Source organism: Tachysurus fulvidraco, chromosome 21 (assembly GCF_022655615.1).
Source record: "Tachysurus fulvidraco isolate hzauxx_2018 chromosome 21, HZAU_PFXX_2.0, whole genome shotgun sequence".
NCBI lineage: Eukaryota > Metazoa > Chordata > Actinopteri > Siluriformes > Bagridae > Tachysurus > Tachysurus fulvidraco.
The window spans coordinates 7,844,636-7,867,640 of NC_062538.1; the positions used below are offsets into that span (position 1 = coordinate 7,844,636).

Here is a 23,005-nt window from a genome sequence, read left to right on the forward strand (position 1 = left end):
AAACAGTTTTTCCATTATGACCTTCGTGGGGAACAAAAAATGTGATCTGTTGCTCGCTGTCCATCTGTCCAAATTACATGAGGCTGCCCTCCTGGTGATGGACAGTCAGGGCTGTGGAGGACAGGAAAGCAGTCTGCTCTGAAACTGTGGTTAAAGAGGAAGCTCCACCTGTTTGTCTCCAGCAGTGCAGGGGAGATGCTCTCCATTCCTCTCCCTCTTATCTTCAAGCTCTTTGCATGAAAGGCACCGAGTGTACGCTTCCAGCTTTGAAGGCTCCCCTGTATCACTTCCTCTGAGGAGCTTCCTCTCCTGGGCGTTCAGGTGCAGAGACCGGCTAAGAGCTCTGCCGCTAGCTTTTGGAACAGCTCACACACCATGACTGGAGGGCACCGAACGAAAAGGTCAGCCTCATTTTAATAACACAACCATTTGCCTGCGCTCTCTTTCAGCACCATTGGCATTTCCCTCAAGTTGCCAAACTTCATTTCCCTCAAGCCGGAGGGGTACAAAGGTGCTGACGAGCAACAGAGTGAAATTGTTGCAAGGCATGCCATCAATATTTCTGGGCTTATTTAATATCCACAGCAATGCATTTTACTATTCTGTAAATAAACTCTCCACTGATGCTGCCCACTCTCATAGATTTTTTTTTAGAGATTATTTCTCTGCTGCAGGAGCCAGATTTTAAAGCATAGAGAAAGTGTAGTGTTTAAACTCCATGGAGGAAATGGGGTTCATTTTTCCTGCTTTAAGCCCAGTCGAGCCTAAGGGCAGTTGCCTGGATGATGATCTGGGCTTGTCTGTGCCACAGAAAGGTCAGGCATGAGCACTGATTTTCAGTCAATGCTCTATGGAAGGTGTAGTAGGAAGTACTAGTCCTGGCTTGGCATGCAATAAAAAAACCTCTGGAAAAAAATCAGCAACTGCAATGAACAGGGTTTGGCAATGTGAACAAAATCATTTTGGAAATCTTAAAAATCTTCCACTATCTATTGAGAAACCCTAAAAGCTTCTACTGTATGCATTACCCTTACAACTGACTGCTTTGCTTAGAGACAGAGTATGAAGAACCTTTTATGGAAATGTAGTACCTGTAAGAGAAACCTTATTTTGTAATAAGAATCTAAATAGATGGCATAGAAAGAGTAAATAGTGCATCTTTAGTCATTGAGAAAAACCAAAGAATAATAATATTTTTAAACAATTTAGTACAGGATGCATAATGAACCCCTTCAAAAGGAGAAACTGAAACCTCTTTAGGAACTGAAGAACCCCTAAGAGAAACTATATTCTTTAGAGAATCCAGTATAGAGGGTATAATAAAGCTTTAAACAGAGTGCTTCCCTTTTTTATAGGGACAAATCAGATAAGAATAAGAAAATATTTTAGTGAAAGTGGAACCTCTTTAGGAACTAAATGAAGAAATGAAGAAACCCCTAAGAACAGCAATATTTTTACTTCTTCCCTTTCAGAAACAGTAATAAATACATCTTTAGAGATTGAGGAGTGCATAGGACAAACTTTTTTATAGACTGCGGAGCATAGAATGCAGAGTGAAGTCTTAAACAGAGTTCTTTCCCTTCAGAGAGAGGAAGCAGAACCTCTTTTGGAGCTAAAGAACTCCCAAGCCTATTTCTATAACTTATAGGCAAAACGTGGCTGGATGCTTCGGCACTGTGTTGCTGCCAATCACCTTGCTCTATGATACTCTTGAAGCTCTGTGACAATAAAGAATAAATGAAGACTCTCAATCAGAACCCATCTTGTGCAGCAGAAAATGAGAACAATTTTTTTTTTTTTTTTGGATGGACACATTTTCACCAGTGGCCCTCGCATCACTAATGCAGAAGAACAGGGCCACCGGATGCGAGCAGAAACCAGCAATGTGAGACAGATTCAGAGCTTCATTACTGAAGAACAGAGGCCTGTTTAATCTTTTGGCACTCGCTCAGCGCTGGGTCTGATCTAATGTGTATTTACCAAGAGAAAAAATGCAGACAACACCGTTATTAAAATGAGTGAAATGCCCTGACAAGGCATTTTCTATGGTAGGAATGCTCTAGAGATCCAGAGAAACTCAAATGAACACAATTATACACCACTAACCTCAAATGTAGTCAATCAGACAAGCGATGTTTGGGGTCTTATGACAGAGTCTTCAGATTTGCACTAAAGCTACTAAGGCTAATGTAGTTAACAACTAATGGAAATGTGGTTTATGGCATTTCATCACTTTTTGGAATCTAAGGAAATGATCAAAATGGTGTTATGGAATCACTGTTTTAAGTGACATTTGAAATCATTCCCAAGATTGAAAGAAGGGAATTATGCAGATCTTTACAGAGTTTCACATGAATGAGTAAATACCTAGAATAGCTTTAGTGAGATCAGACACTGATGTAGGGTGAGGAGGCCTGGGACACGTTCTGCATTGCAGTTCATCCTAAAGGTGTTTAGTGCAGTTGCGGTCAGGGCTTTGTGCTGGTCGCATTAGATGTTCCACTACAATCTTGGTGAACTACGTCTTCATAGAGCTCGCTTGAACAAGGGAAGCCGTAAGGTTGTGGGGAATAACCTAACATGGGTGTGATAGGGACGTTTGGCCATATGGTGTAGCTTTAGCAGTTCAAAAATTTGAAAAGCTGGACATCAGACATTGCTGACCAACTGCATTTGAGGTGAGTAGAAACTTGTATGGTCAAGACTGAATCAAAGAAAAGCTATTTATAGATTGCTCATTATAATACTTCATAAAGTGCTGTTTTCACTATTAAAATCAAAAATAAATAAACACTGTGCATTACTTACACTGCACCTCCAGGAATTTCTGAGCTTGAAAGTCCTTGACTGCTGGGTGGTCGACGATGCAGAGGACAGGAACACCGTCGTCCTCCTTTGTTACGGTGAGCCTTACCCAGCTGGTTACAGTGTACATCCTGTCATATGTGGGCTCCACTTTTGAGCTTCCTGTAAGAGTAAGAGAAGAAAAAAAAAGAAGAGCAGTTCATTTAACCTCAGTGTAACCTCTTTCATCTGACTCCCGTGCCTTTCATTTCAGCTGTTTCTCTTTTTAACAGGAAAAACAACAGCAGTCTTGCAGCGCTAGTTGCTATGCCTCCCTAAATTTATTCAGCCACGTTAACAACAGCATAAACAATGCACAGGGAGACTAAATGTGCCTCTCAAGGATACATAACACAACTCAGCAAATCACCATTGTGTAGAGTTAATAAGCTAGTGTAGGGGGGTGTGGGCTGAAGCAAGGGTTGAACAAACCCCAGCTATGCGCCATGAGGGGCTGCGAGTGCTGAACAAAACCCACATGCTTTCTGTGTGTATATTGTGAAATGCTAGTGTAGCGGCTCTGCAGGATTCTGTCTAAAGCAGCAACAGACCAGGAGTACATTAAGGGCTCAGAGCCACCGTACAAACTACAACCGTACAGTGCGGGAGGAAGGGGAAAATGGAGATGAAAGGCAGGTGGGCAAAAAGAGAAAAGAAGAACAAGTCACAAACAAAAATTGTGCTGTGCTATCACTTTGTTCAGCATAAATCCTGAACTGGAGTGGAAGAGTTGCCAAGATAAATCATTATACTGTAATTGGTGAAGTATTGAAATTGCTAAAGGAAAGGAAAGAAAAGAAAGGAAAAGGGTGGGGGGTGGGGTGGGGTCAAAAACACATGATTAGGATAACAAACGAAAGAAAGCAAGAAAGAAAGAAAGAAAATTACAAGTATTATTTGCAAAAAAATCTAAGTCAAAGGAGGCTGTGCCCTCTAATTTACAATTACTAATTTTTTACTCTAAAAATCTACTTCAATCAACAAGGAAGCTATTGAAGCACTATTTCTATATATATATTTCTACTTTCTACTATATTTCTATAGCTATGTGACCTTGACCCTGCTTAGATCACTTAAAATCTAATCAGTTCACCTACTACTCACAGTCACAGTTTATAATCTAATCTAATCTAATCTAATCTAATCAGTTCACCTGCTACTCACAGTCACAGTTTCCTATAAATCCTGCAAACATTCAACAAATTGTTCAACAATCCAAAAACACAAAACATCAGAGGCAGAAGAATCCAAACAAAAGGCAAAAAATACAAGCGAAAAAACAACATTAAAAACAAACAAAAACAGGAATAAAAATATAAGAATAATGATATAAACAAATACACGAGTAAAACAAAACAAAACACACAAATAAATAACTACTAATAAACTACAAAAAGAAACGCAATAAAAGAAACAAACAAGTAAACGTTAAAAAAACAAAGAAATAAAAGCAAAAAAATATAGAAAAATGTAAACAAACAAATAAATAGACAAGTGATTAAACAAACTGATAAATAATCATTTTAACACAAATAAATGACCTTTTTTAAAAAGAAAAAAAATAAGCAGATAAACAAATAAATACATTTTAAGAATCAGTGGCTTAAAGAAATTACAGATCTAAAGACAAAAATAAAAAGTTGCTAAGAAAGAAAGAAAGAAAGAAAGAAAGAAAGCTGATGTTGAGTTATATTGACAAGCTGGCACACAGAGATGAACCTCACTGCACAGCTGCACCTGCAAATCAGCGCTAATACAATCTATTTCCATACAGTTTTAATGAGAGACCTTTCACACCATATTAACAAATAACTGCCGACAGCATGGAGTAAGCCTACAGTAAGACATACAGCTTTGCTTGGTTCTGGGCTCGATCTGACTACAGGTAGCATTCCTTCAACCGGAGGGATAATCAGAGGGAGGAACATTCCCAGCCTGTGATTACGCTCTGTGCTTCATGAGTGCTTTAATAGAGCCGGTGTTTTCCTCATTCTAATGTCAACCTCCCACAATGCCCCAATCGCACCTGCTAGAGATATAATCATGGGTCAATCACTGTCATTCACAACTTTCTTCATCTCAATATCAGCTTGGCATTTTCGAAATGCAACTGCGTGCGCTGATTAGGTCTGATAACACGATGCTACAGGAGGCTGAACATCAAAGAAAGCACACTAGCAACTGATTTCAGCACTTAGCCTGCACCGAGCCTGGCCTTGCTCCTGCTCCCTTCATCCTCCGTCAGTCCTGATGCTCCGTTGTAATTTTACCTCGTTAGACAGCATGAGCCTAGGATTTAGGGGTGAACTTGTGGCATTGAGGAACCTTTTTTTTTTTAAACTCTGCACACCTTTCTAAAAATAAATTTCTTATCCATTTAGTGCATTTTAGCTTGTTGGCAGGTTAGCTGAAACGGTAGGTTATATTTCTGCATGCAGACAGCAGGCTAATGACTGTCTAGCCTCCCGCTGGCCATCACCTATCCTGCCTCTGTCTCTCATCTGGCAGCAGAAGATTAATAACTCTGATTTTTTTTTAAATCCATTGTCCCTTATCTTTCTTTTAGCTCATCTTACTAGCACCAGGCATATCGCTATGTGTGCCAGGTGCAAATTAGAAATATTAAAAGCAGCACAAAACAGGACTGTGTGTGTGTGTGTGTGTGTGTGTGTGTGTGTGTGTGTGTGTGTGTGTGTGTGTGTGTAAGTCCAGAGCTTTGCATGGTGGGGCAGCTGAGTTTACATTCCAGGGCTGGATGGGTGTAACCTTTAAATGATATTTAAAAAAGCCTGATTATCCTGAAGGTAATTAGGCTGAATGATGAGAACATTTAATTAAAAATAAATCCGCAAGGCGCCGAGGCCAAAAGCAATTTCCAGACGGTGAGTGCCGGCGCTAGGCTGCTCGTGTTGCTTCCTTACTCTATTATTTTTCTTGTTCATTTCCCATCTCACTGTTCATTATTGTCTCTTAAAAGAACGCAGAACAGTCAAACACATCTGTCCATCTCTAATAGCATGTACAATTCTGACAATTATCTCTTCTGATCACTAGGCATGTTAAAGGGAAAATGAGCAAGTAGGGTCTATGGCCTGGCTGACTATTTTTACAGATAAAGCATCGATAATGCCTCTATGATGCTTATCATGATGCTATTTTAAATAAACATACTATAGTGCACTAGGGGGCACTAAGAAACGATTAAAGTATCTTTTGTTAGGTGAATGGTTGTTTTCTTAAATGGCTGACAATGACAGGATTCTGAACAAATATCTCTTGATGGATATTTGGATGGATAATTGGATGGATGGAAGGAAGGAAGGAAGGAAGGAAGGAAGGAAGGAAGGAAGGAAGGAAGGAAGGAAGGAAGGAAGGAAGGAAAGAAGGAAGGAAGGAAGGAAGAAAGGAAGGAAGGGAGAAATCTGGATACCACTGATTGGTTAAGGTCTCTGGTCAGGATGATGTGGATTTGTCCTGCTGCTTGTCACATTAGATATATATGCAGGTCTGTAGTATCATGAGGACTGAGATTAAGCCATGCTGAAGGTACAGTCAAGTCTGAGGTAAACACAGGAGTGAGGTAATGTCAGGTCTGAACTCAATTTGAGACTGAGGTAATGTCAGGTCTGAGGTAAAGATGGAACTGAGATCATGCCAGGTCTGTGTTAAACTTGAGACCGAGGTGAAGTCAGGACTACTGTAAAGTCAGATCTAAGGTTAAGTCAGAAATGGGGTAGAGTCAGGCACCTTTAGGTAGTGAGGTCATGTCAGGTCTGAGGTAAACTTTAGACCAAGGTAATGTTAGGACTGAGGTAAAGTCAGAACTTGTTTAAAGTCAGGACTGAGGTAAAGTCAGAATTGGGGTAAAGTCTGGTCTGAGGTAAACACGGAACTAAGGTCATGTCAGGTCTGAGGTAAACTTGAGACTGAGGTAAAGTCAGGTCTGAGGTAAAGCCTGGCTGAAGTTAAGTCAAGCTAAATGTAAAGTAAGGTCAAAACTGAGGTAGACTGTGAATTGTGTACTTCTGTGAGCTGCTGCTCTCCCTTGTACTGTAATGAGCAATGTGTACTTGTCTAGACAGCCCTGCGTCTCAGGTGCTGTCTTTCATTTGGTCTCACTGGTGTTCGTGCACAAAGCTGCACTTGTTTAAAATGAGAAGGTGTTAGATAAATTGCAGGGCACGTGGCTCTGCACAGAGTACAGTAGGGAAAAATTGTTAAAATAGCAGCTATAAGAAAATAGCACCAAACTGCTACATCAGTCAAATGGAATAAACATGTCATGACTGTTGAATCCTGACTAAAAGTCTTATAAAAACATAAAAAAGGTACTGATGTGGATTAGATGTGTAATAACCCACCTTGCAGCTCTTTGTCTCCCTTCTTCCATCTGATGGTGGCAGCTGGTTTGCTGCCCATAGCTGTGCAGGTCATCTCCGTTTCGTTACCCTCTCTTACAATTTCCTCGCGAGACTCAATGATTGGGTTGCCTGGTGGGACTGAAAAGAACAAACACAGAAGACGGGGGTTACAGGGTTGAGCTGTCAATCATCTATTACTATATTACTAAGAATGCTATATTGCTCAAAGTTCTGTGAATTATGTTACATAAACGTAGTGTGTGTGTTATAGACTTTTGTCATAGTCCATTTGTGACTAAGGCCCTACCTTATTCCTAACTGAGCTAGTAAAGCTGTACGAATTATCTCACTGTTCCTGTTTATACCACACTACACTGTGTGATGCTATCCAGGCATATTTGAACCTAGTTTATGCAATTCAATTCAATTCAATTCAATTCAATTCAAACCTATTGAAGTGTATAGCGATTTATAAAAAGGAATTTTCTCAAAGCAGCTTTACAGAAGTGTACAGATTAGAATAAAGACTATAAAGTTTAAAATGAAATTACTATTTATCTCTAACATCTATCCCTGAGGCGACGGTGACTAGAAAAATCTCCTTGAGATGATATGAGGAAGAAACCTTGAGAGGAACCAGGTTCAGAAGGCTGTATTTAGCTTGCTAGTTATTTATTGAAATAAAAATAATTAATAAGATAACTACAAGCTAGCTAGGTGTAGTGACCAGTTAGGGTGCTTTCACAGATGGTATTAGTTTTTACAAAGGAAGCACTAACTGTTCCAGTTGTAAAACAACTCAAACAACACTCTTTACAGTCCCAGCTGTAGACTGAGACTCCTTTCATAGATGTAATAAACCTTTTCGAAAGAGAAAGCTTCACTATAGTGACAACTGTTAAATTTACTTTAATAATAGCTCTCAGTTTTAAAACCCTTCTCTAAAAATCTGTTTATTGTTATTATTGGTTTATACAAATCCCTGTGTAAGTTGTTGCATCATTGTTTCCCTTAATATAAACCTATCATGGACTGTGTAATCATGTTATTTGGAACACAAATGGCAGCTGCTGAAAACCTTCTGATGATGTTCGAGATTCAGAAATTCTAGAATAACATTGCTTTTCCATATTTGCTCCCTGATAGTCATTGTGCACAAGTTTACACACATGCACTTTATATAATATACAGTAGTTAATTTCTGCTTTTTAGAACTTATTTCTTAGTTGTAGCACCAGGGTCTTAGAGGAACGTGGCTTCATTTCACTATGTACTGCATCAGCTATATACGGTCGAGATGACAATAAAAGTGTCAACTTCTTGACCCCAAACTCTTTTATCAATAATCCAATCAGGGTCTTTTCCACAAACCCAGCTGAGGACAGATGTGCTCCTGTACGTGAATAGTAAAATCTCCTCTGTCAGATATTGCAGCTGTGTCAGGTAAAGTGGTTATATGCATTCTCGAAAGCTTTCCATCATCCTGCCATGTAGTACTAGTGTGTATAAGTGTTTTTAAGCACCGGTGCAGTACTTTGCACTGTTACTGTAACTAACACGGTAAGTCTCACAGGTCTCTGGTTAGCAAAATATTTGTTGAAGTTCCTCAGCTATGACAGCTCATAAACACCGTGCTGATAAAACATGATGAAGTGCTGCAGTGTGTGATGCTGCTTGGTTACTGCCGTGCCCTGAACCTCGGGCTGTTAAACTGAATGAGACAAGGACATGTTCGGGGACAGAGGTGTTTTGCTGCCTGTTTGTTTCCAGCAGGAGTTTGTGTATGTGTTTGACTCGTACTCAGCACAGTGATGTCGGCGTAGGCCTCCTGCGGAGGGTCCGTGTAGAGCTGACACACGTATCTGCCCTCGTCCGAGAGTGACACGTTGGACAGAGCCACACGCAGCTCATTGTCTGAGAAGTTGACCAGTTGAAAGCGAGAGTCCTTCAAGGCTGAGAGAGATAGAAAGAGAGAGATACCGAGAGAGAGAGAGAGAGAGAGAGAGAGAGAGAGAGAGAGAGAGAGAGAGAGAGAGAGAGAGAGAGAGAGAGAGAAAGATTACTGATAGTTACTTACTGTTAGTTAGATTTTGGTGTACGATTTGAATTAATTACCTTTATTAACAAAAATGTTAATAGAAGGTCTTCACAAGGATGCATGTGTGTATCAAACAAACGTGTGTGTGAATGTTGAACACAAAAGAAGTTGTCTGATGGTAAAATTGGTTCAGTTCAAGCACCAAATTGCTGCTGGTATGAAGCAGGGAACTGGTTTAACACATGATGTGAGCTGTGTGCTGGTGCTGCTGCTGCTGGTGGTGGTTTGAAGATATCAAACCTAAAAAAAACTCTGAGCAGCTAAACGCTCAGAGCCAACAGCTAAAAGCAATAAATGCAATAAAACCTATGGTTTCTAAACTCTTTGAGCCCACTGGACTCTTTCTTAGGAACAAAATAAAACCCCCTCAACACAACCCCTTAGGATCACAGCACAAATTAATTATGCATATTAGGCAAATATGTACTAGCAGATTTATTTACTGGAGTCACAACAGCTTTTTGTTCCTGAACTTTCCGCCCACAGTCGCAACACATTAAAATGTAAATGCGAAACCTTCTGTATCACACAAACACTGTATTTATTTATTTATTTCTTTTCTTTTTTAAGTAACATTGCAGGTAGAATTGAGTCGAAGTTATTTACACATTATTATTATTTTTAATGCCATTCAATTAACGTGACTAAATAAGATTAATAATCTAAGAATTAAATAACAACTACTACATAGAGGGCCACTGAAATAACAACACTAATGATAATAATAACAACAACATCAACAACAATAATACTAAAATCTGTGAAGCTGCGGACTTTAAAATCATTTGGATCAAACTATTATATAGACAGTAGGTCATTTGTAAAGCGAGGCTCTCATAACAATATTGGATTTTGATTCTAAATCAATATCTCTGGATGGCTATCTGGAAGGAAGTTTGGAAGGAAGAATGTTAGGAAGGAAAGATATTTGGAAGAAAGTCTGGAAGGAAATTTGGAAGGAAGGGAACTTTGGAAAAAAGGGAACTTTGTAAGGAAGAAAGTTTGGAAGGAAGGGAAGTTTGGAGGGAAGGAAATTTGGAATATTGAAGGAAGTTTGAAAGGAAGGGTGTTTGGAAGGAAGGAAGGGTGTTTGGAAGGAAATTTGGCAGGATGTTTGGAAGGAAGGAAGGAAGGAAGGAAGGAAGGAAGGAAGGAAGGAAGGAAGGTCTGACATGTAATGACATGTTTTGTGTAGATAGTAGCTTTATTCATGTTTAGTGGAGTGACCAAAACATTGGACAGTAAGAGTCAAATTAACTCACTCTCTGCTTTGGATGTTTGAACAAGGATCACATGACAGTAGATACAAGTTGTAATTATTTTTTTAAACCTTCTATCTTCCAAAGATAGATGGTTTAACAAAATAATAATACATTTTTACCTTGTTGAAAAACTAGATATTTAAATGTATTCTCAGTATGCATAAGGCTTTGAATTTAAATGTGGAAATGTGAACTGACATGTGGCCCACTTCTTAAAAAGTCTGGCTTATCTTCTAACCCATGTCTATGTGCTCCTGATTATCAAACATCCTAGACACTTCCTTGCTCAGTCAATTTAGCAGGAAGCAACCTTGTTTCTCCCTCAAGGAGGAAGTTCTAGAGAGAGGCACATGCTGATACCAACTTTGTGGTCTTCAAATCGAATTCAGGGCCTCTCTCCTAATTATGCAGCATCAGGAGGCGGAAAAAAAAACAACACTTTTTTCCAGAGTCCGCTCCCCCAAGAATAATGAGGAGTCCATTAGGCTTGCTTTCACGCTGAACATGATAGAGAAGCTTGCGGGGCAGAGTGAGTGTGAGAGAGAGACACAGAGAACATGACAGAGTAAGAGCGAGAAAGAGAGAGAAAAGAGAGATAAAAGCATGCCCCCCACTGTCAGATAAATTCCTGCAGAACATTTACGACAATAAGAGATGTTCTTGCCGGCACCGGCTAAGTTCAAAGAGGCTGGAGAAATGAGAATAAATAAATAAATAAATAAATGTATCCGGAGGAAATAAATAAAGAAATAATCAGTCATCATTAGAGCTTTTTGAGGCGATTTTTTCCTCTGAGCGAGCACTGATAGAGCGACGTGATGATTGTCCCGGGCTCCAGCTGGTTAACCATGCTCTTTAAATTTTATAGCCCAAGAGAAAAAAAAAATGTTACTAGAGCTAGAGGGGCAGACGAAAAAGGAAGAGGACTTCATCATTGCTTGAGTGTGACTGGACTGCCTTTTTTTTCCCTTCCGATCCTCTCTTCCAAGCATGACCCCCCACACACTTTGCCTGCAGTTGTTCATCCATCCAGAGCACGTGAAGCTGGATTAACCAGCCTTTTTGTCTGTATTTCTTTCTCTCTTCCCACAGTTGTCAGTCTTCCTTTTCTCCCATGGCCCATAGCCTCGACATGTGGAGCCAGCACTGGAGGATAAAATATCTTTCTCACCTTTAATCGTGTCTTCGGGCTGGTGTGATCTTCAAACGAATACACAAATAAATAAAACATCCCCAGCATGTACTGTAACTCTATGTGTGCATGCTCTCGGGTGAAGGAAAGCGTAAAGCGGAGTGTAAAGCATGGGAAAGGAGAAGGCCTACTCGCTGTGGCAGTCTGTCTGAGCCCTCGTTTCTTTCCCTCCACCTCATGTGGCGTGTCTTTTATGTGCTATTAGAATAATGTGGGACTAATTAGAGTGGCCGGCTTGAAAGCTGGAATCTGGCTGTCAGAGGGAGGGCAGGGAGGTGCTAATGATTTAATTTAATTTATTGATTGGGAACGTGCGAGGGGATTAAAGCAAACTGATAAGGGGCAAGCGGCCAATGCAGTTTGTAATCTATTGTGACGGAGCGTCAGGTGGAGAGACAGCAATAATTAGAGCATTATGGAAACATGAATAACTGCAGTGTCAGCTCTAACCGGGACGAGACACAAGGCTCTGGGAGAGCAAAGAGGTCTGCAGGGTTGCAGCATTGAGATGGACCTCAATCTGCAGACAAATATAAAACAAACAAAGATCAATAATAAGAAGGAAAAAGATTAAAGCATTCATGAAAGGACTGATTAAAATCGAATATAATACCTAGTGTTCATTCCAGTATCCACACGTTATTATTTCTATAGCAACAGCTAACTCACAGAGACCTATATGGGAAAAGGCTAAAAATGTGTTTATAGAATTCTGGTAGCAATGTTGATCTGCTGAGGTGTTGTGTGAAGAAGAAGATTTCAGTCAGGATTTGTGTTCTGATGTAAAGCTCAAGCTGCCTTCAGGATGGAGGGCTTTCTGTAACATGACCAGCTGCTTTTACTGTATATGTCCAGAGAGAGGGAGAGAGAGAGAGAGAGAAAGCTGATGTTTATAGCTGCTATACTAGAAGTGGGAACAGGGACCAAGTTGTTTTCATCGGCTGTTCGGGTTAGTGTTTAAGTATTCCACGAAGGTGATTATGACATAAGAAGAACAACAAAAAAAACAGGCAGTCCAATAAATAAGTTAATCAATAAGTAAACGAATAAACAGCCAGAGGTGATCTATACAATGTAGAGCTGTGAGGACGGCTTATGATGCTATTGTTTAAGACTCACACCCAGGACACGGTGCTGCTTGCATGATGTCTCAGTATGACACGGCTGCTGCTCCCCCTGTGTCAGGGGGATGTTGGTGCGTGTCGATGGTGTCCAGATCCCTGCAGGTGTGCAGGAGAATGAAGCTCAGCGTGGCACTGCATGTCCCACTGAGAGCACGCCGCCTCAACCCGAGTCCTCCAGCCTCGCTTCCTTATTTTGGGTTTGTTTTTGTTCTTCATTCTACGATGATTCTACGAGTCTTGTTTCAGACAACAATCTGAGGGAATTGGAACAGACAGGCTGACCTGTGCTGGCAGGCCACAGAAGTGGATGTCTGCTGAGGTTTTGATTATGATTAAGCTGAAGAGAGTGAGGTAGCGGCTCAGGATGGCACTGTGCAACACCCCACAAAAACAAACAAGAGCATCTGGGTAAAAGACACAACAAAATCGAGGACAAACAGCCTATGTGAAAAGGCCTCAGAGTTGCCAGGCCTTCTCAGCATTATGAATTCCATATAGAGCCACTCGAGCACAGCACTGTTTTGTATGATAGGAGGTTTTTATTTTTTTGGGTGAACAAGAAAGGAGCTGACCCCCTCTCTCTAACTCCTCATTCTCTACGAAAGATCGGAAAGCAAGATGAATCCATAATTGGCACCGGAAGACAGCTAGAGGGAGGAAACAGAGAACGAAGGCTGAAGAAAGACGATGAGAAATTCAGCAGAACTCTCCTCAGTCACGAGGGTGTTGGTGTGTGGACTACAGTTCTCATGAGACTTCCAAAATCCAAAATGGTTAGCTTCTCCTGCTGAGCTATCTCAGAATACCACTGAGGATTTTATTCTTTTTTTTTTCCCAGTCAGCTCCGCCCACTCCCTCATACTGATTTACTAAAAATATGACATGGCAAGCCTGTGCAAAAGACACATCAGAGTGGATTAAGCCAAGAAATATTTATGCAACAAACACGTACAGACGAGTGACAATTTAAAAGAAAACTAAAATCTCAGGAAGTGTGTTTGTAATTAGTTTGGATATCGACAGCTTCGGTGCAACTTGACCTTGAATGCTACTCCATGAATTGGAGTTTGAAATGTTTAATAAGATTGAGATCTGGTGAGGGAGAAGGCCATAGGGGAAGATTTTACATCACCTTCGTTTTCATCCAAACCTTCAAAAACACCCTCGTATCCTCGAGATGTGGGCGGAGTCACTGCACACGCAGACCACTCCCACCGGTAGACAAATGTTTAATGGAGAAAGCTGAATAATCAGAAAAAAACTTTCTACTGATTTTGCAGAGGAAAAGTGGACTGGCACAATAAATAAACATAATATGTCAAATATTATGTTTATTAATATGTTTAATATGTCAAATAATCAGGATTACGTTCGACTCATTATTCGGTCCTGGTTTTAATTCTTGAATTTAGTAAGGAACTGATTTTAAACCTGGAGCTGAGAAGGTTTATATTTCTGAAATTAGATGAATTTTGTTTTAAAAAAAAGAGTTTGAATAAAGCAAGCAATTAATTCTCTTACATACTAACTGTTCCATCCATCCATCCATCCATCCATCCATCCATCCATCCATCCATCTATCTATCTATCTATCTATCTATCTATCTATCTATCTATCTATCTATCTATCTATCTATCTATCTATCTATCTATCTATCTATCTATCTATTCAGTGCTGGTGCAACTTTCCCCCAATTTTATATATATATATATATACATTTTCAATTTTCTTAATTTCTCCATCTCCAAGCAAGGAAAAAAAAAATCAGCTTCAGAAGAGTTTTATTTTCGTCCCGAGCGTTGGTCTGATTGTCTGTCATTAACCTTCCTTAAAAAGGCCTGAAGTCGTTTTCTAAACAAAGCAGCTCCAAACAACCTCAATTTGAATTTCCACCAAATAGTGGCCTTTCCTGAGCTAATGCTTTCTCCTTAATTTGCTCTGGTCAATTTGATTGTATTTATTCTCCAATCATTTCAATTCATAACATTCCGTAGCCTGCAGACACAAACACATCCACACAAGGCTCGTTTTTGTGTTATCGGGAAGCAAAGAAGTGTGTGCTGATGAAACAGCGAGAAAAAAAGAAAGAATGAAAGAAAAAGAACTGTTCTTTCATTTTTTTTATTTTTTTTTTGCAATCCATCTAGCTGAGGCGAGGCCTGCTACTGAAATGATGCTGGCTGTAAACACAATGGGGAAGAAAGGAATTCCCAGAGAGAGCGAGAGACGGAGAGACGAGAGCAACTTCTTTTGTGAGGAAATAGCTGATGGCTGCTGAGGTGATCTCTTTCACCCGTGTCTCTCTCAATCTCCCTCACCACTTCTCTCTGTCTCTCACCCTTATTCTCTCTCTCTCTCTCTCTCTCTCTTACCCCCCTCTCTCTCAGTCTCTCACCCATACTCGCTCTCTCTTTCACTTTCCCTTCTCTCTGTCACTCACCCACCTCTCTCTCTCTCTCAGCCTCTCACCTACGTCTCTCTCCCACTTTCCCTTCTCTCTCTGTCGCTCACCCACCTCTCTCCCTTGACCCTTTCTTTTCACTTTATTCTTTGTCACTTCTCTCGTCTCCGCTTTTTCTCACCTCTTCTCTCTCATGACCCTTCCCTCTCACCTGCTTTTTGTTGTCTCTCAATATTTTCTCATCTGTTTCTCTTTGTTCTCATTTGTCTCTCTCTCTCCCTCACATGCCTCTAATTGTATCTTGTCCCTTCTCTCGATTCTCCTTTCTTTCTTTCTTTCTTTCTTTCTTTCTTTCTTTCTTTCTTTCTTTCTTTCTTTCTTTCTTTCTCACTGTCACTTGCTATTGTTACTGTTTCTCATCTCTCACCCTGCTCTTTTTCTCTCTCCTGATCCCTTCTTTCTCACATACTTTCACCCTGTTTCATATTCACATCCCTTCTCTCTCTCTCTTGACCCCTTCTTTCTCACACTCCCTTAGCCTGTTTTCCCACTCTCTCGTTCTTTCTTTCATTCTCTCGACCCTTCATACTCACTTCCTTTTCATTCTCTCACTCCCTTTCTCTCACACTCTCTTGCCCTCTGTTCCCACTCTCCCTTGACCCCTTCCCTTTTTCACTCTCCCTGTCCTCTTCACTCTTCGAACTATTCTCTCATTTTCTCGCCCCCTCTCTTGCTTGCTCCCCTTCACCCCCCACCCCCATTCTCGTTTTCTTCAGTCTGCTCTTCTTCCGCATCTAATTTGTATTGTTTTCTCAGGTTTAATCCTCCAGGCCTTGGGGAGACAAGCCGTTCCTCCTAAATGGCAGCAATCAATTTTGATTACCGGTCACGGTGATTTGGAGAGGAGCCCATCAAACTTTTATTAAGGCGTCGAGCAATAATGACGGCCTTCTCTGTGGCTCGTGGCATGGATTCTGAGCTCCTCTAATGATTCGAAAGCCCGGAGACGAACTGACAGCTGAACAGACGTGCGATCCACATGAAGAATTTACAGAGTGAGGGTGTGATTATTAGCCTCTCCTTCTTCTCCTCTCTCGCAGACCAAGTTGGAACGTGGGTACAATGACTCAGTCTGGCACCACCTCCACGAGCGGAGGGATCATTACAGAGACGTGCGTTTAAAAAAGAAATGAGCAGATCTCGTCAAAAAAAAAAAAAAGAAAGAAAGAAAAAAAAAAGAAACGCTGGCTGCACTTACGATACTGTAGACTGGAAGCATTCATCCATGTGAGGATGAGCGGAGAGAAGTAAGCATTATCCTCGAGAAAAAAAAAAAAAAATAGAAGTGAATGCCTGATTGAGCCTGACTGAACTTGAATGGATTTCGTGCTACTTTAATATGCCTCTTATTTCAAATCTTTGAAAGAAACCATCGCCGAGGCTCATGTGGGGTAATTTTGCCTCTGAGGAGAAGAAGATGGCACGGCAGTCTCGGCTCTGATGAAACAAGTGCAGCTGCGCTGAGTGCTGGAGAGTTCGGAGCCAGATCATGGCAGATCAAGGCAGGCCGCGGAGAACAACGTGCCCTCGGCGCACAGCTGCGACGCTCTATCAGCTGCCCTCGAAAAACATACTGAATTAGTCTGATGCTCTCAGAGCTCTTCTCCTGGAAATGGAGCCCATCTCTTAGAAAGAAATGGAAGAAGTGTGTGTGTGTGTGTGTGTTTGTGTTTGTGTGTTTTGGTACTACTCAGAGAGCATCCCTACTTACGTCTGACATCTCTGAAGTAGATGGTCTGTCTGTTGGGGTTCAGAAGCTGGATGACGGAGTCGTCGTTATTTTTGACTCGACAGCTGATAGTGGCCGTTTCCCCTTCCACCACCGAGATGTTGTCTGTCACGAGGTTCTGGCTTTGGACTGTGGATGAAGAACGCAAGCATGTGAGAGAGAGAGAGAGAGAGAGAGAGAGAGAGAGAGAGAGAGAGAGAGAGGGAGAGAGAGAGAGAGAGTATGTGTTACAGCCATTTCCTTCACACAGAGATAAAAACCCAAGAGCGGCCAAAACCCTACAATCTAACACTTACAGGAGTGCATGATGAGGAGTGAGTGACAAAATGCACCTGGGGCGAGCGTGAATACTCAACAGAGTGTGAAAGTGGGTTTTTGTTTCCCTCGCCTCCCTGTGTGGCGTTTTATAAGCCAGCCTGTGTCCATGATGCACACACCTGCGCTGAATCGCAGCTCGCATGCTCATCTCGCCGGTGGTCAGAGGACGCTTGGAGCTCAGGGTCGTATTCCATCTGAGGACATACATCGCGTGTCCTCAACCTGGCACCCATTAATAACATCCCCGCTTATCCCAAACTATAACCCATGGGCACGGTTCTTGTCTTTGGGTTCTTTAATCTCTAGTATTGTACTGGGGCTACAGAAAAGTACATCGCTCCCACTTTCATGCGCTCCAATCATCACTTCTAATGCAGATTCTCAAATCTCTAAAAATGAACTAAAGGGTAGCTCCCGCTTCACTTAGCTTCACGTTACAGCAAACCACCCTGTAACGTGGGTTTGTGTCTCACAACAGCACAGCTCCACCTTCCGTATTCTGTACAGATACTGTAGTGAGGAGCTGATGTCTTCTGAGGAATGACTGAAACAGGCAGCTTGCATAAAGTTAGAAGGAACAGCTTATCTACTACATATGAGATAAGAAAAACAACAACAACAACCAAATACAGGGGGCTTCGCTAGAGCCTTTTTACTGACACTATAGTAAAAGTTTCATGAGAAATGATAGTGATGAGGTAAATCACAGAACAGTTTCCTATTTGTTGAAGGCTATCGTTGAGATCGTTGGATTTATTTAAAATATGGAGGCTGAATGTAACACCAACTGAAGAGAAAATATCCTGTGCATCCTCTACAATAATAAGCCCCGCCCCCTGTCAACCCCATCCACCCACCCCATTCCACCTCCCTTCACTTTTCCGTGTCAGGGTGAATTTGTATATAGTTGAATGCGGAGAGCCAGGCTTTTTGTTCTAATTCATCCTTTTAAAAAAGTTTAGAAGCACAGTCCTGTGCCTCAGTAGTGATCCGACTCCGTAAACTCCCCTGACCTAGCACGGTCTCAGAGTCTAAATTTGGCGAGAACTGTTATCGCGTACCAGCAAAGAGAGACGAGATACTTCCCTCAGCTGAAACCACCAAATAAACAGAGACACAAAGAAAGCTATATTTAGTGTCACTCCCTCCCCAGTACTAATGAGAAAACATGTACGGGCAAGTGACAGAGCTAAATAATTATGCAACTGACAAAAAGGGGGGGTGGGGCTGGGGGGCAAAAAGGTGGCATGATTTGCATGCGTCAGATGGCAGGCTCCTCTAAAGAGCCCTGTCAGTTTAAGTAGACGAGAAGAAGGCAATCGGATCCTCTGATGGCGCCCGATAAGGAGAGACAGTTTAACAAAACTGATTTCAATCAGGCTGCCAGGAGTGGATAGTGAAAACAGAGCAAACAAATGAACCTCGAGAGAGTGTAAGTGTGTGTGTGTGTGTGTGAGTAAGAGAGAGTGTGAGAGATAGAGAGAGATTGAGAGAGAGAGAGAGAGAGAGAGAGAGAGAGAGAGAGAGAGAGAGAGAGAGAGATCCTTAAGACTTGTCAAAAGGAAATAGGGCTATGAGGAGAGAGGTGGTACATTGGAAATGCAAATGCAGCCCATGTTTATCGGCGAGGTTACAGATGAAGGTTAACACACAGCGGGCCACTGCGGTTGTCATGGTGACGGTGTTAAACGGAGGCCACTTTGTGATGGTGCGCTTCTGAGCCCCAAGTGACAGAAAATGTAATGTACAGTAAACACACTTAAGCGTCACAAAACTGAAGTATATCATGTGGACACTGAGCTCTAATCCTGGCTGCTGACTGTGTGTCCCCGTGACTGTAAGTCTGACCTCAGGAGTACTATTAATATAGTCAGAGACCATCAAAGCAGGAAAAATGAAAAGGGGACAGGAAGGAAGGAAGGAAGGAAGGAGGGTAGAAAGGAAGGAAGGAAGAAAGGCAGGAAGGAAGAAAGGCAGGAAGGAAGGAAGGAAGGAAGGAAGGAAGGAAGGAAGGAAGGAAGGAAGGAAGGAAGGAAGGAAGGAAGGAAGGAAGGAAGGTGAGAAGAGAGTACAGGGGAGATGAAGAAAGAAAAGAAGATGAAAAAAGGAAGGTGAAGGAAGGAAGGAAGGAAGGAAGGAAGGAAGGAAGGAAGGAAGGAAGGAAGGAATGGAAAAATAAGGGAGAAAGGAAGAAAGGAATGGAAAAATAAGGGAGAAAGGAAGAAAAGGAGAAAATAAAGAAGGGAGTGATGGGAGTGATGGAAGAAAGGCAGGAAGGATGGCAAGAAGGAAGGAAGAGAGAGAAAGGAGAGCAGAAAAGAAGAAGTGAAAGAAGTGATGGGGGAGAAGAAAGGAAACAGGATCAGCAGAAGGAAGGAAAAGATAACAGTTTACTTGAATGACAGCTCCTAATCATTCCCGCATAACTGCATGGTGAGGTCTTGTTCATGTTTAAAGCTTACTGTGTCACATCTCTGGACTAATGCAGATATTTTCACTAAAGATCCTGTGTGAGTCAGCACTTCATTACATCACACTAAGTACGTGTGGGGTGATAGAGAACATTTAGGAGAAAGGGGACACATTACGTAAGGAACGCAACACTTGGGGTTTGGTATTAATGGAAAATAAGATGCAGCCTGAGGTGTTAGTGAAACCCGACAAGGTTCCCTTTAGAACTGCAAAGTTTGAAGCGAGATGTCACTTGGCTTTGTGGAAGTGATAAACACATGCAAACACTCGAGAGACTCACTCCATATGCCTTCCAAAATCGGGTGGCAGAACTTCAGCACAATGCAGGTTAACTATTCATCCACTGCACAGCACGCTCTGCCTGCAGCCTCAGGAAAACATCAGGTCTCCATATGACATCAGCAGAGACAGGGAGCGCCGGCGTACACACCAGACTCAGACTCTCGTGACCCTCTGGTGTGTGCTCTGTTTCTCAGGTAGTGGCTACGGGTGTGAGTGTGCATACTCATTTGGTAGGCGTAACACACACACTGTGTTTGGCACCGAGACGCACAGTCTTAGGAAATTGCCTTTAATATACGCCATGTGAAGTAAATCTTGTGCACGGATCATGGCAAATAAAAGAAAGGATTAAACTTGATTAGCCTTGAGATTATTATTGATTATTGGCACGCAGCTTGGCTTAATTAAGATAATTGTTTGTGTCACCGCCTCTGAAATAGATGAACTGGTGATTAATTCCAATTCAAACAAAGCCTTCATTAGCCTTATTGCCTAGGCGAAGGCCGTCGGAAAGAGAGCCTGTGTGAAATTAGCTTGCAGCTCGTGCGCCGACAACCAACAAGGCATTGCGGAAACTCAGAAGAAGTGCGCGCTTCGTATTTGCATAACTTGTTCAAACAGATCTGTGACATTATCTTTCTATTTAATTACCGGCATTCAAAAGCAGTAGCACAGAACACTGATCATTTTAGCCTAGATTAAAGCTGTCAGAGAAGGCTGCTGCGCTCATAGTCGGCCTGACACGCCATTTATATCGCTGCGAGCCTACTGCCACCCGCGCTGCCTCATACATCATGCTGGAGAAAAACTCCCAGCGAGAATGCAGGCATCTATGTGTGTCTGTGTGAGTGTCCATAGGTGTGTGTGTGTGTGTGTGATGCCCGGTGTGCTGATGTCACAGCAAACCACTGTGCTGAGAAGGTCGACGAGGACTAGTGTCCTCCCCTATAACCAGTATCACCTTCCTTCCTTGGCTGGCGGAGAGAAAAGAGGAGTGGTGTCAAATCAGAACGTGAATGATGGCAGAAGTGAGAGATGTGCACACACACGCACACAAACACACACACACACACACACACAGAGCGACACACAAACATTACTGCAGATGGCTGTGTATGTGTGTGAATGTGTGTGATATGCATCGCTGTTCCCAGGCTCTGGCCCTGTCTCGCTCACATTAAAGTGTGGCTGATGGAAGGAGTCTGGAGTGGAACCAGGTTTTGGTGGATAATGGGCTCTGTCACACACATCTGAACTTTTAAACTAGGCATTTTGCTGCCACACAGCTATTATTTCAGATTTAGGATCGTGTGAACACACACATGGAGGCAGGTTCTACAGGCAGAAATGTCTGTTTGGAATGGATGTGCACTGGACATATAGGGAGATCAATATCTGTCAGTGTTAACAGGCTTCCCTGTGCATTTTAGTGCTTTTGGTTAATATTTTTGTCCATGCCATTCAGAATTTGGTATTTTCATCCACCGATACAGCCATCCATATATCCATCCATCTTTAATAACAGTTTGAATAGTTTAAAATGACGTATTTCCATCCATCCATCCATCCATCCATCCATCCATCCATCCATCCATCCATCCATCCATCCATCCTTTGTAACTGCTTTATTTTGATGTAATCTAAGAAACACACATTCATGCATGATACACTCTGAATGGTACACACACACACATACACACACTACAAGCATGTTTATGGACGGTTGCAGGAACCTTTGCGAACCTGAAAAAGTACAAGCTTATGGAAAATCTTTGCCACTTTCAGGGAATGTCACCTTATATAAATGACAAGATGTTTTCTTTCTTAAATAATATTATGTTATAATATTATATTATTATAATATTATAATATCATCATGATATTGATGATAAGAATAAGACTATGTGGAGCATCCAATGTAAAGGAGCTGTTGCTATAGAAATGAAAATGTATAGAGTAGAGTAAGCCTTATTAAAAAAATTACTTTTTTAGTTATTACTTATTTTTTTGTTGCTCCAGAAAATTAATTCGACACCTTCTGACCAATCTGAATGGAGAACTGTACAGAACTGTGGTTAAAAATACATGGATCAGAAACACTGCCCACCATTTTTTGGTGAACAGCGGGTCAGGGAAGCGGGAGTGCTAATGCCACTGTCATCGTCCATCTGTGTGCCAAATGCCAAGCCAGTACTCAGTTCACCAGAAATAACTCTCTTAAGAAAGTGTTTCCTCAGAAGCTGTTGCTTTATTCCAAACTGAATTTTTTATCAAGTCCAATTAAAATATGATCTTTTAAAAAAAAAAGAAAAAAAAAAGGAAAGTTGGCCAGTCCTCATAATAAAAAACAAAAAACAAAACAAAAACCTTTAAATCTCAACTAGATAATTCTTATTAAAATTTCCCTCCTAAGATCCATGAAGAATTAATGTAATTATCATAAAATGGTTTTAATTCCTAATTAGTAACGTTAAATGAAGATATCAAGAAAAACCACGTATCTTTAATTCAATAATACAATTACGATATGTAGTTACAAAACAGAAAAAAAAAATTTGCTTTTATATAAATAGTCGTGCTCTTTCAAATGAGACTCGTCATCTATTTTTCATTAATGAAATTAATTACGCAAGGTACGGTACAACAAGAACAGCGTTAGCAATATTTACACAACAAAAAGCTGTTTAAACCCACATTCAGGGATAAGAGCACTGCAGTAGATATTATTAGTGATGATGCTGGGAGTGTTTATCAGTCTAATTGGGAACGGTGGATTTGCAGACTGCACTATAATGTTTTTGTTATTTTATTTTATTTTATTTTTTTACTGAAGGAACACAAGGAATCCCTGAAAGCCTGAT

General features: G+C 41.3%; 1 protein-coding gene across 9 annotated transcripts in view; it reads right to left on the bottom strand.

The window, feature by feature from the left end:
- The window catches only part of cadm1a (cell adhesion molecule 1a), a 277,291-nt gene that overhangs the window by 47,422 nt on the left and 206,864 nt on the right, over positions 1–23,005 (bottom strand). For all 9 annotated transcript variants that reach the window (XM_027134107.2, XM_027134112.2, XM_027134111.2 and 6 more), the window contains 4 exons: positions 17,055–17,201; positions 9,006–9,158; positions 7,206–7,343; positions 2,809–2,967 (listed from right to left, as the gene is read on the bottom strand). In XM_027134107.2, coding sequence (XP_026989908.1) covers positions 2,809–2,967; positions 7,206–7,343; positions 9,006–9,158; positions 17,055–17,201 — 597 coding nt within the window. The remainder of the gene's footprint in view (positions 1–2,808; positions 2,968–7,205; positions 7,344–9,005; positions 9,159–17,054; positions 17,202–23,005) is intronic.